General features: G+C 43.6%; 1 protein-coding gene and 1 pseudogene across 1 annotated transcript; one reads left to right on the top strand and one right to left on the bottom strand.

The window, feature by feature from the left end:
- Positions 1-1,151: 1,151 nt before the first annotated feature.
- METTL17 (methyltransferase like 17) lies at positions 1,152-8,264 on the bottom strand. The gene is made up of 14 exons (XM_012465899.3): positions 8,121-8,264; positions 7,817-7,970; positions 7,602-7,736; positions 6,306-6,387; positions 5,891-5,972; positions 5,010-5,083; positions 4,126-4,220; positions 3,558-3,628; positions 3,274-3,381; positions 3,038-3,106; positions 2,249-2,299; positions 1,898-1,990; positions 1,477-1,661; positions 1,152-1,402 (listed from the first exon to the last, which is right to left on the bottom strand). The coding sequence occupies exons 1-14, from the start codon at positions 8,193-8,195 to the stop codon at positions 1,297-1,299; spliced, it is 1,380 nt and encodes a 459-aa protein (XP_012321322.1). The 5' UTR covers positions 8,196-8,264; the 3' UTR covers positions 1,152-1,296.
- A 281-nt stretch (positions 8,265-8,545) lies between these two features.
- On the top strand, positions 8,546-10,369 carry LOC105726434 (coiled-coil domain-containing protein 107-like; annotated as a pseudogene).
- The last annotated feature ends 3,174 nt before the right edge of the window (positions 10,370-13,543 follow it).

Genomic DNA, 13,543 nt, shown 5'->3' on the forward strand with positions numbered 1-13,543 from the left:
AGGCACCCGATTCCCCCAATTCATTATCCATTTTCTGGCTTCTGCTTTAATGTACATTCATCATTACAGCAAAGGGCTTATGGAAATCTGGTTTTTCTCCTGCTTTAATGATGAGCTTATACATTCATCATTACAGCGAAGACCTTATGGAGATCTGGCCTGTCACAACAGGAGAAAGTGAGCTTGGGATTTGTGCAGGAAGCGTGGCACCAAAAATCTGAGGAAGCTCTTCATTACAGGATAGGCCAGGTTAGTTAACTACACCTTTTAAGTATTCTTATTTATTTTATTTTTTTTAGAGAGGAGGTCTTGCTGTGTAACCTATGCTAGAGTGCAGTGTGGGGATCCCCCACCAGCGTAGAGGCCCCTCCGTGTCTCCGCCATGATGGGGTCTGAGCCCAGACACGTTTCCCTCCACTGGGTGCAGTCGAGTGAGGTGGTTACAGGAGGACGTGGGGAAATGCTGAGCTTACAGAGAGTCACTCTCAGTTCACTGCTCTTAAGGCATGACTGAGGTAATGCCAGCTTATTGTTTTTCTGTTGAAGTCCCTGTTCTGGGCTAGTTCTATGACTCTGTTTACCCGCAGTCACAGAAGCATTGAGATCATTCACTGTATTACTAGAAAATTGCTCCCTTCCTGATTTATTGTCTTAACGTTATTTTCTGTAACAATGGATAAGAGGATAAGAATCTTTTGTGACCATTAGGTAAGCTCGCATGTTGCCCCCTCCCTTGGTTACTTTGTACCTCCCTTGGTTACCTTGTAACTTTCTGTTTCTCCCCTGATAATGATTCTGTAAGAAAACTGACGTCAGTCACTGTATGTAAAATCATATATAAACTTCTGTGCACAAAGAATAAATCGCTGATCTGAGCATAGTTCAATTCAGACCTCCGGACCCATCTTCTCTATGTCTCTTTTCTTCCACGCACTCTCTCTTCCAGGTATTAGGACCCCCTTGCTGGTCAAGAGACCCCCGGCAGACGTGCCAGTCTCACGGCCAACGACAGTGCAGTAGTACAATCATAGCTCACTGCAGCCTTAACTCCTGGGCTCAAATGATCCTCTCGCCTCAGTTTCCTGAGTGGCTGGAAATGCAAGCACATGCCACCATGCCTGGCTTCTACACTTAAGAATCACGAAATCCACTTTCATTCTTTAAAAATTTATTATTTATTATTAAAAATCTCAAACAAACACAGACATATGGGGATGTCAGCATTCCTCTCCTGGTTACCAGGTAGCTTCAGCCCTGGCAGGCATGATAGAAGAAAATACTTGTTACACATCCTTGTCAACTCTCAGAGGGATCTTGAGCAGGAGATGGAGGAAACGAAGATGGAGTAAACACAGGTAAAAGATCTCCCCAGGAGCTGACTCGGGCACAACGATACAAATCCCTATGGAAATGAGATGTTAACGTGGGCTGCAGGTTCTTGCCACATCCCACTAATTTTGGTCACATCCCCTATACCTGCCATGCCGGCGGGCTGTGATCACAGCATGCTGCATATGCCCATCTGGACAGCACAAGTGACAATGCACATGGCGAGGCCGTTTAAGGACAGGTTGAGTGATACGGGGCCAGCGATTAGCCTCCTCTGGAGACCCCCGAGCAAGGATCACCATAGAGAACTTTTCTTCTTTTGGTTTCTTGTTCTAAGATAAGGAACATAGAGACTGCTTAGAAGAAAAGACATGGGAAAAAAGTTTGTAAAGCCCCCCCCCGTTTCCCATTCCTGCAGTCCTTTTTTACAATGTATAAATCATATACATGTAGGTCCTAAAGTCTCTAGACTGTTCTATTATTTATTCAACTCCTCCTAATTCTGATTCTTTTTCTTCCTGTTTTTCCAGGATGTTTGCTTCCTGCTGCAATATCCCCAGGTACCTACCCAGCTGAAGGGGATGGGATGGTATGCCTGCGAGAAGCTACAGGCCAGGGGCTTAGAGGTTGTCAACTGGGGACAAGGGAGTTCATGGGGACACTGTGAACACAGGAAAAAAAAATGAAGTAAGACAAAAGAGCCATCAATCACAAAACTTAAAATCTAAGAATGATAGTCAAAGGGCACCAGGGAGAAGGGAGGACAGGAGCAGAGGGTAGGAAGAGCCAGGGGAATCATTAGGTAGGAACTGGATAGGAACACAAAGTAGTGCAGAGTGGCTTAGCTTTACCCTTTTACTTTTCCTGGCCACACCTGAGTTCAGATCTGTGTGGTGGGACAGGTAGAAGTAATACTCACTGGGGCAAAGACAAAACCAGGTCGAGGGTCCAAAGGTGACTTTTCATTTCCCTGAAATCAAAGGAAATAAAAGAAATAAAGCTGGGCCAGGGGTCTATTTTCATAACTCAATCTCTGCATTCGGTAAATTGAGGACTCCTGTAATATTCAACACTAATAACGATTAACTATGTCCTTTGAGTTAAGCTGGCTGCATCTTTAATACTCTGAACAAAGAACTTTCTCTTTGCTGTAGGAGAAAGGCAAGAACTTGGCACATAGTACGGTGCTCTTCCTTGTCAGCAACCTCCACTCTCAAAAAAAATCCCACTCCAGGACAATTAAATTTATGATTATACACTGGCTCATATTCTTCCCCGAGTGACAAGGTTCTTGGCTCAGCAATGCCGTAGATTAGGAGTCAGCAAACTTTCTTTTAAAGGGTCAGTGAGTAGGCAAAATCTGTCTCTGTCCCAACTACTCAACTCTGCTCTTTGTAGTTTGAAATAAGTCACAGACAACAGAGGCACACATAAGTATGGCCTATATAAAAACAGGTGGCAGGTCCGATTTGATCCACAGGCTCTCATTTGCCAACCACTGCTCTATATCATAATGACTTTATATGCCCAATTTCCACCCTTGCCAACATATGACAATCTCTTTAGCTTTTTCTTTTCTTTCTTTTTTTTTTCTCCAAATCTCATCTTGAATTGTAAAGTCCTGAATTGTACAGTCTCTTTAGTTTTCAAGGAAGTAATAATAATTGGTGACATATGGGTAGGGGAGTGAGGGAAGAAGAAGCCTTACGTTAAGGACCAGATCCCTGGCATCCATGAGAAGGCTGTGCCCAGCTTTTGTTCCATTCTCCACCAGCACCTGTTTACAAAGGGGAATAATATGCAGAAGTCTTAAATTACATGAAGGTGTAAATGTCAGTAGCTCTGTAAGAACAATCATAGATGGAGAATGAAGACAATGAGAGAAGAAAAGGCTTCCATAAAGCTGCTTTAAGACTTAAGGGAACAAGGAATGATGTGTCTCACCAGGAAATGATGTGTCTTACGCCATAAGGTTTGAACTACTTCATTACGGTCAGTCTTGCTGGGCAGTTCACTTAAGGAAAAGGCTGATACGACTATATCAAACTGCACCTGAGGACCAAGACAAGGACCATGACAGACCCAACATCTCTGCATCCCAAGAATACAACAAAGTCCTAGCCGCTAAATTTATCTTCTAACACTCAGTGTGGGGTTGCAAAAGCTCAAGCTACAGTTTTCTATCTGCCACATTCCATGTTTAGAATATTCTAAACACTGCCACTTGCCTTGGGTGATACAGGTAGAAACTGTCTGAAAAAGACCCCTGGAATATAAGGCTCCCCAGATTCTGAACCACCTGTGGAGAAAAGAGGAGGCAACTGTAGTGTGTAGGAAGTTACATATAAACTGAAGAGATATCCAGGTAAGAAACATGGCCCCAAGAATAGGGAAAGTGTATCTCAAAAAGGGCAGAGATGAGCTAGGCATGGCAGCACATGCCTATAATCCCAGCTACCCTAGAGGCTGAAGTGGGAGGATGAGGATGGCTTCAGGACAGGAGTTTGAGACCAGCCTGGGTAACATATAGAGACCCTATCTCTAATTAAAAAAAAAAAAAGTCCAAAAAACCAAAAAAGGCAGGGAGAATATTAGGCTTCCTGTCCTTTGAATCTTACCCAACCCATCCTCAGTCCAGCAGAAACCTCTAATACCACCCTTTGCTTGACCATAACTTTAAAATAGCCCAGATTCATCTTAATTTTTACCCTCTTCTCTACTTCCCAGTAAAATGCTTTTACTAGTACCCCCGTGCTTTCTTAATTCCCTCAACTTTGAAAGTGCTCTTGCACTCACCTTTCAGTAGCTTTTCTGCCAAAACCAACATGGCAGTTGATCTGTCCACACACATATATTCACGTAGAGTCTGGCCCCAAACACTGTGAGCAGCCCTAAGACGGCAAAATTATTATAAATCACCAATTCCCATCACCAAGAGTCATCTCTACAAGAGACCCATTTATACCCAACTCCATCACTGGGAAAAGAGAGTGTTATGTTAAAATAGTTGGAAAAACTAAGTGTTATTCTCTTGTCTTATTTATAACTCCTTAAAAAAAAAAAGGTAGACTTGGTTGGGTGGGGTGGCTCATGCCTGTAATCCCAGCACTTCAGAAGGCTGAGGCAGGCAGATCGCAAGGTCAGGAGTTTGAGACCAGTCTGGCCAATATGGTGAAGCCCCATCTCTACTAAAAATACAAAAATTAGATGGGCATGGTGGCGGGTGCCTGTAGTCCCAGCTACTTGGGAGGCTGAGGCAGGAGAATCGCTTGAACCCAGAAGGTGAAGGTTGCAGTGAGCCGAGATCGCACCCCTGTACTCCAGCCTGGGTGACAGAGCGAGACTTCATCTTAAAAAAAAAGAAAAAAAAAAAACCCCAAAAAAAACCAAACAAAAAAAGGTAGACTAAAAATACTATTTGTAGGCAAAAAAAACTTTGATAATTCCTTTTCTTTTTAATTTTTCTAAAAATGGGCCATTTTTTTCACTTGACATTTCTTTAAGTTCTGGCCCTAATTGATATACCTTCTTCTGCCTTGCCTAATCTGATGGAAAAACATTATAGATTCCCAAGTTGCCTATTCTCCCTTTGGTTTTCCAGTCTCTTGATTTTGGAGTTGTGTAAGTATGGCTTTCTAGAGCTAAAATTGACCAAGACAGGGCTGAAGGAAGTTACTCACCAGGTGACAGAACCAGTACCCGAGCCAAAGTCCATTAAAGTTTGTGGCTGAAATGCTGGATTTTGAGCCCAGATCTGAAGAAATATACAACATCCCACAGTAGGGTAATTAGATACTTATTTAGGACCTTGATAAATATGAATTAGGAGCTATCACAGAGGATATGAGATGTAAATGCCTTTTGAGATTCAATATAAATATATTATGGAGGCCGGGCGCGGTGGCTCACGCCTGTAATCCCAGCACTTTGGGAGGCCGAGGAGGGTGGATCATGAGGTCAAGAGATCGAGACCATCCTGGTCAACATGGTGAAACCTCGTCTCTACTAAAAATACAAAAATTAGCTGGGCATGGTGGCGCGTGCCTGTAATCCCAGCTACTCAGGAGGCTGAGGCAGGAGAATTGCCTGAACCCAGGAGACGGAGGTTGCGGTGAGCCGAGATCGTGCTATTGCACTCCAGCCTGGGTAACAGGAGCGAAACTCCGTCTCAAAAAAAAAAAAAAAAAAAAATTATGGAATAAGAATCTCCTAAAATAGTGATTCTAAACCTTTCTTGGGTCACAGAATGCTTTCACAGGATAAAGAGAATGTCTTTATTTTGTATTTTTTTTAAGAAATGAGTTCTCACTCTGTCACCAGGCTAGAGTACAGTAGAGATCACAGCTCACTGCAGCCTCAAACTGGGCTCAAGAAATCCTTCTGCCTCAGCCTCTCAAATAGCTGGGACTACAGGCAGGAGCCCACCCTGCCCAGTGAAGATCCTCTTAAAAAAAAAAAAAACGCATATGCAATTTCCCAAGAATTCCCATCCCAGAAAACTACTTTATGAATAGGGAACTGATGGTCAAAAAGTTCAGGTTGGAAGTTAAGGGACTTTCACCTCATGGAATGCTCTGGAGACTGCTGCAAAGCCACCATCCAGTCTTGCTGCCATATACACCAGGCTCAGTCCCTCACTGTAGCTGCCATTAAAATCAGAGAGTCATACACACTAGTAAATAATCTTAATCCTATAGTTACCTTCTAGATTTAGAAAATGACATCTTGGAAAGGCCTCTTCCAGCTCAGGCCTTTCACTCCCCAATACAGAAGGGTCCTGGGGAGCCTTACGAATACTAAATTTTCAAACTTTAATGTTCAAAACTTTGAACTTTAGCTTTTTCAAATACTAAATTGATCCTTTTAAGGTCAGGTGATTAAAAAAAAAATACTACATTGATTGTGTAATTGTATTCTCCCAACTCTTTCTAAAGTCCACCTTTTCCTTCTTGTGTACCTTTTCCAGTCCCCCTTACCTCAGTTCTTGCCAATGGTAGGTAGTTTTACGTAGTGCATTAAGCACTGCTTCACGAAGTTTCTCCTCCGTCTGAAATAAGTCTGTGGTGAGAACAAGGACTGGAAGTCAGGACCTAGGGAGAACAGGGTTCAGATCCAATATTTGAATATACTGCCCACCCAGTCCTCCCCGACTCCCACCTAAGAAAAGCCTTAAAGGTCAAGAGAGAAGACAAACCTAGAGAAAAGCTTCAGGTAAGAATTAACAGTAGCAACTACCACTAACAGAATGTATCAGATCACATTTTGCTTCTAAGAATGGTTTATTCAACTTAACCAATCTGTCCCACAGGTTTGTTTTATATTAAAGGAAACTGTGATAAAAATTTACAGGGTAGGACAAGGACATTATTTTTTGGATTTCCTCACTTCTCCAAAATTTGCGTTTTTGATGATCTCCACTATTCCTATGGAGAAGAAAAGAGACTGAAAATCTAGGTCTCATGACTGTGTTCAGTTCAGTACTATTTAGCAAGTATCTACCAATCACCTACTGTGACTCAGGTACTGTGAGGTGTGCGGGGAATGTAAGATGAATAAATGGCAGGTCTGTAGTGTCAATTGTGAGGAACTCACAATCATGAAACTAATTGACGAATTATATTTTTCCTTTTATCCCGGAAGAGGGTTTCAGTACTGGGCAGGGGCCATCCAGGGGCTTTATTTCACCTGAATAAAAACTTAGAAGGTCCTAATCCAGTGGACTTGCAGGAAAAAACCAAATATCTAGATTTTAACAGTATATTGGCTGGGCGCGGTAGTTCACGCCTGTAATCCCAGCACTTTGGGAGGCCAAGGTAGGCAGATCACCTGGGGTCAGGAGTTCAAGACCAGCCTGGCCACCATAAAGAAACCGTCTCCACTAAAAATACAAAAAGTAGCCAGGTGTGTGCGGTGGTGCACACTTGTAATCCCAGCTACTGAAGAGGCTGAGGCAGGAGAATCACTTAAACCCAGGAGAAGGAGGTTGCAGTGAACTGAGATTGAGTCATTGCACTTCAGCCTGGCAACAGAGCAATACTCTGTCTCAAAGCAAAAACAAAAACCAAACCAAACCAAACCCAGTATACTGCGACACTCTCTAGCAATCTCTAGAATAATCTACCTTCTTTTAGTAAGGAATCATTTTAACAACTGCTGCTGTGGTCAGAAAGTCAAATAGAGACTTCAGTATCTGTTTGAGAGACTATTTCTTGCTTTTCATTTCTCACTGATATTTCAATCTGGCCTACTTTTAAATTATTCTTAAGTCCTACCTGGGTTTTCCAGGAATTTTTTCTCAAGATGCATAGCCCGTCTTTGCAACTCCTCTGGCTCTACAGGCAAATGTCTGCTCCAGAGATAATTGGTCAGTGCTTGCACCTGATTCTCCATATTGGGCTCAGCGATCTCTATGGGCCAAAGATGAAAAGCGGAATCACTTGCATGCAGGTCCAGTCCTGTTTCTTCTCCCTTTCCTGCCGTTACTCACCACGTAGCAGTAACTGGGCACCGTTAGACAGTGCCTGTGGCAGCCGCACGTGCGGTAGTTTCCGGATGCCAGGGTGTTGGCGATGGGGCCTCTTCTGTAGGAAATCGGACTTGTTATCTACCTGGGTCACTCCAGGTACTACGGCGGCGAGCGCCTGCAAGCAGATAAAGAAAGGCTGATTGCCTGGCAGAAAGGCAAGTTGCTGGCGCTCGCTAGGGCGGAGACTGCCAGGAGCGCTCCTCCTCCACGCGGAGATGTTTCTGGAGATCCAGTCTCTCCGAGAGCAGGGAATGTAGGCACTCACCCGGGTCTGGGGAACTACTCCAAGGCCGGGGCACAATCTTCCTAATGTCAGTAGATACCTCAGAGACCCCGCCATGGTTCCAGAGGCGAACCGGAAACGGAAATGTAGATGCCCGTGACCTTCAGTCCCAACGCCGCAAGGAGCAGCCTTCGCAGAACTTCTCCCGGCAGTTTCAGCCAACGAGAAGAGCGAGTGTTTGCCAGCAGCCAATAAGCAATGGCTATGTAAATATTCTTGAGGCGGAAACCATGTTTGGGCTGACGTGGAGGCTGGGTTGGGCCTGGTCACCAGCGCCAGAAATTGAGGATGGGGCGGGACCAGGGCGGGATGGAGTTGGGTTGCGAGCAAAGAGTGGCAAAGATTGTTTCTCGAAGTACTGACTTCTGTGTTCTTTTGCTTTCCTCCGCGGATAACTGAGTCTTTTTTCCCTGTGTGAAAAAGGGAAAATGCAGTAACGGAAAGAAGAGGAAAATCGGATGTCAGCGACTGAAGATAACAGAAATTAATAGTTAAATAATTATTGAATAGTTACTAGTTTGATAAATATTAAACCTAGTTAATAGGGTTTTTTTAATATTTGTTATTTTCTCTTTAAATTAGACCAGTCTTCTTAGTAATAACATAACACTGAGAACACCTATGTGCCAGGGATTTCAGGGAAAGGGAGTGATCCCCATTTCACAGAAAACATGGTTCTGACGCGGAATCTCCTGCGTCTGCTACTAGATCAGACTGTTTCTTCCTGTCCCAGGACTTCTACAGATGCCCTCTTGACTACCTGAGGTGCAGAATCCCAGGTGGGTTCAGCCACTATTGTGACGTGATAATGTAGCATAGGGGAATGGTCTCCAGGGTCTGCAAGCCCATCAACACCTGAATTCACCAGAGCATCAGAAGGATAAATGGCATATGTAAGGCCATACCTACTTTTGGAACCTGGCAGTGGACAACTGCTACCTCAGTCTCTGAATGCTTGAGCTCACTCAGTGTGTGATCTCTTTGGGGTCCTGGCCCCCTAATTTCCATTACACGTTTAGGATGTTCTCCCAACACATCCACTTGAGCCTTACGCGTCTCATTGACTAATAAGTTTGTGGTGTGATGTGACAACCTACTTCCCAAATCAATGGTAGGAACAAGGTGTGGTGCCTTATCTACTGATCAGAACATTCCTGGAGAATTTTATTCTTCTCACAGAACTGCCTTAAGAGCACTATATGTTCAGTAAAGCAACCAGAGAAAACTATGCAAAATGGGGCTGACTAAAAACATTGAAGATATTAAACCAGAAAAAAATCAGGAAAGGGGGCAAGGGTATGTCCGTTGTCTTTAAATTCCTGAGGAACTATCATTTTGAAGAGCCATTATTTTGGAAGGCGCTCATCAGCATGGAAAGAAGATACATGAAGGACAAATTTTAGATTTGTGCATGAACTGTCTAACAACCAGAGCTCTATCAGACTGGAGAGAGCTGCTCATTCCTGGAGGTGTTTTGGCAGACTGAATGACCACGTGTGGGACATGTTGGCATGTTGCTTCCTGTGTTGGGTGAGGAACTATACTACTACACTAGAAGTAATTGTGATTATCTGAGGTAAAAACTTAATAGCTTTCTCTACCTTAAATTACACCCCTCTCCTTGCTGGCTTTGGAGACTGAGGTGATGGAGCAGAACTATTTTGCTGCAGTATTGCCCTTTTCTTATTCCACAATAGGGAAAGATGAAGCTGCAGTTCTCCCAGAGGAGACAGGCAAGAAACGACCACTGCAGTTGGAGCAACAGCTGATCCAGATAGAGCAGCAGCTGGACAATTTGATGGCCCAGTTGGACCCCCTTTTTGAGTGTGTGACTACTCTGGCTGGAGCCCAGTAGGAGCTTCTGAACATGCAGCTCTGAACCATGAAGCTGCTACAAGATAGCAAGCCAGATAAGGGTATGGTGGCCTCAGAACCAGAGGCCAGCATGCCTTTTCCTGAGGACTTCATATAAAGGAAGACGAGGAGGAGGCTGCTGACAGTCCGACCTGGAAGGAGCCCATAAACTGGAGCACAGAGACATGGAAACTAGCTACTTCCTGGCAGGTGGAGCAGGTACTAAGGAGAAGATGCAGCAAGGCTGTGGCAAAGGGCTCCAGTCACAGCCCTAGCTGGGAAGGAGGGACAACAGCTGAAGGTTTAGTAAAACAGAGTCTGTTCTTTTTTTTTAAACTTCTGTTAATAGGGTGCAAAGTTCAATAAAGTTTGTTCTTGATTAAAAATTAAAAAATGAATAATGTATAAACAACTCCAACTTAGGTTTCCAAAATCTTGCATTCATTCACATTTGTGCTTCTTTCTACACAACTGTCATTTATATTCCTAGTGCTTGTATTTCATTATTTAAAATGGGAATTTAATCTTTGTAAATGAGGCATTTATGCAGTGTGCACTCTATTCCTGAAACGGTGTTAGTCACAGCGTATGCTAAGATACATGAAACATAGTCTTGGTCCTCAAGTAGCTTATGGAGAAGCAGAGAAACTAAATATGTGATAGAAGCAATACTACTTATATGAATATGGCTTTTTGGGAGCACAGAGACGGAGGAAGTTACTTTGCCCATTGGGTCTAGGAAGGCTTCTAAGTCATGAGGGTTAGAAGGGGTTTGCTGGGGCATTCAGGAAGGGATGGACAGCAAAAGATTGGCATGGGAAAATGCACAGAGGTGGAGAAGTGTATCGAAGGTAAGGAAGGCATGGTTAGGGGTGTTAAATCACTGGGTCAAGTTCTAGGTGAGAAACATTGGAATTAGACCCTTGAACTGATATTATGTCATCTTCCAACAAAAATAATTCACATATTTTTTCACTATCTTTTTACACTCTTGTCATATGAAAATGCAATGTTATTGTTGATGCCCTTTAATATAAATATGGACACAGATATTTACCTGAATAGAACTGAAGGCAGAGCTAACAGAACTTAGCCATCTCATTCTGTGGCATTCCTTATTCCTTAAGTTATTAAGCAAGTATTTATTTGAGACAGGTTTTCAGCCTGTTGCTCAGGCTGTAGTACAGTGGTATAGTCATAGCTCAATGCAGCCTCAACCTCCTGGGCAAAAGTGATCCTCCTGCCTCAGTCTCCTGAGTAGCTGGGACTATAAGAGCACGACTCTGTGCCCAGATAATTCTTTTTTTTTTTTTTTTTTTGGAGATGGAGTTTCACTCTTGTTACCCAGGCTGGAGTGCAATGGCGCGATCTCGGCTCACCGCAACCTCCGCCTCCTGGGTTCAGGCAATTCTCCTGCCTCAGCCTCCAGAGTAGCTGGGATTACAGGCACACGCCACCATGCCCAGCTAATTTTTTGTATTTTTAGTAGAGACGGGGTTTCACCATGTTGACCAGCATGGTCTCGATCTCCTGACCTCGTGATTCACCTGCCTCGGCCTCCCAAAGTGCTGGGATTACAGGCGTGAGCCACCGCCAGATAATTCTTTAATTTTTTTGTAGAGATGGGGGTCTTTGTTGCCAGGTGTCTCAAACTCCTGGCCTTGAGTGATCCTCCTGCCTTAGCATCTCAGAGTGCTGGGATTACAGGTGTTAGCCACCATGCCTGGCTGCAAGTTTTAAAATATATGTTGTGTGGGATGCAGTTTTATGGGTGAGGAGGATGTAAACAGGACTTAGGTGTAGTGTGGTCCCTCTGTGATGCATATAGTCTCAATGGGTAGAATGAGCTGCACTCAAGTCTTTATAACATGAGGCTAAACACATATAGTACAGTTACAGCAGGTTTATCTGGCTCAAGACCTATTCTGATTGGCCTATGCAGTTTGTTTTTTTTTTGTTGTTGTTGTTTAAAATAATTTTGGATGTGGTGGCAACTTTCCAAATGGAGATTTTCACATAAAAAATTTGGATTCCTGACATGCCTTAAAATAGCAAAAATGTGACCCTGTTGGGCCACCATTAGCTCAATGTGAATAGCAGTTACTTCTTTTTAAGTCATGCCTTTTTTTTTTTTTTTTTTTTTTGAGACAGAGTTCCACTCTGTTGCCCAGATTGGAGTGCAGCAGCACAATCTCAGCTTACTGCAACCTCCACCTCCCAGGCTCAAGTGATCTTCCCACCTCAGCCTCCCTGGTAACTATGACTACAGGCATGTGCCACCACATCCACTACTTCTTGTATTTTTTTTGTAGATATGGTTTTTTGCCATGTTGCACAGGCTGGTCCTGAATGCCTGGGCTCAAGGAATCTGCCCGCTTCAGCCTTCCAAAGTACCGGGATTACAGACGTGAGCAACGACACCTGGCCAGTCACATCTTAAGTAGTAGCCACCTCTGCTTTTAAGACAAAAGCTCAGGGGTCTCCACTACCTCCATTCCTCCCTCCTGTCTGTTCAGTCAGTGACAACACCTCCCTGGCTCCTGGAGACATTTCTGTTTATGACACATCAAACTTCTATCATATCCTGAAAAATGACTCAGATAATACTCTCTCCAATCCTTGCCCATTCTTCTTCTTTAAATTGTGTTCAAAGCACACCCTCCAGTTTTTTTTTTTTTTTTTGACTCTCTTTCTTTTCTCTCTCTCTCTCTTTCTTTCTTTCTTCTTTCAGGGTTTTGCTGTGTTACCCAGGCTGGAGTACAGTGGCATGATTATGGTTCACTGCAGCCTTGACCTCCTGGGCTTAAGCAATCCTCTCCTCTCAGCCTCCTGAGTTGCTGGGATTATAGGTGCATGCCACCATGCCGGGCTAAGTTAAATTTTTGTTTTTATTTTTTAGAGAGAGGGTCTTGTTGTGTTGCCCAGGCTCATCTTGAATTCCTGGGCTCAAGTGATCCTCCCACTGAGGCCTCCCAAAGTGTTGGGATTACAGGCGTGAGCCACTTTGCCTGACTATTTCTTTTATAGGTTCCTCTGCATATATTTAACTGCCCTCCACTGCCTCAAAATTAAATCCAAATGATAGGAAGGATCTTGGGCTAAGGACCTGTTTGTTTAAATCAGGAATCAATATAAACACGTTAAGGAGAGTACCCTGGGTTTTCAGCATGAGTTTGTCTTTAATATCAAAGGGCTGCTAAATGTGGGTTTATTCTATGATTTTATTAGCTTAAGCATCAAATCATTTTCACAGCAGCCACTAAATTATGATAATGCCATTATGCCATTATTTGAAATCAAGGGACATGGTAAGATATAGTCCCAGGAAAAGATCTGCATTATGGTAAAAACAACTGTTGAGGACATTGGCCACAGGGTTGCTCAAAACCACCTGGATATCTGGCACTTGAAATTTCTTCAGTTGTGAGGTACCCTTGCAACAGCTGCCCTTAACCTGCAGATACCAACCATCAATACCTTCTTTCACACAGCTTTCCCTAATGCAGTGGCTATCTATGGGAATGACACATACTACTTGTGGGTACCACATG

Source organism: Aotus nancymaae, unplaced genomic scaffold, assembly GCF_030222135.1.
Source record: "Aotus nancymaae isolate 86718 unplaced genomic scaffold, 86718_ANA_hifiasm-v0.15.2.pri h1tg000011l, whole genome shotgun sequence".
NCBI lineage: Eukaryota > Metazoa > Chordata > Mammalia > Primates > Aotidae > Aotus > Aotus nancymaae.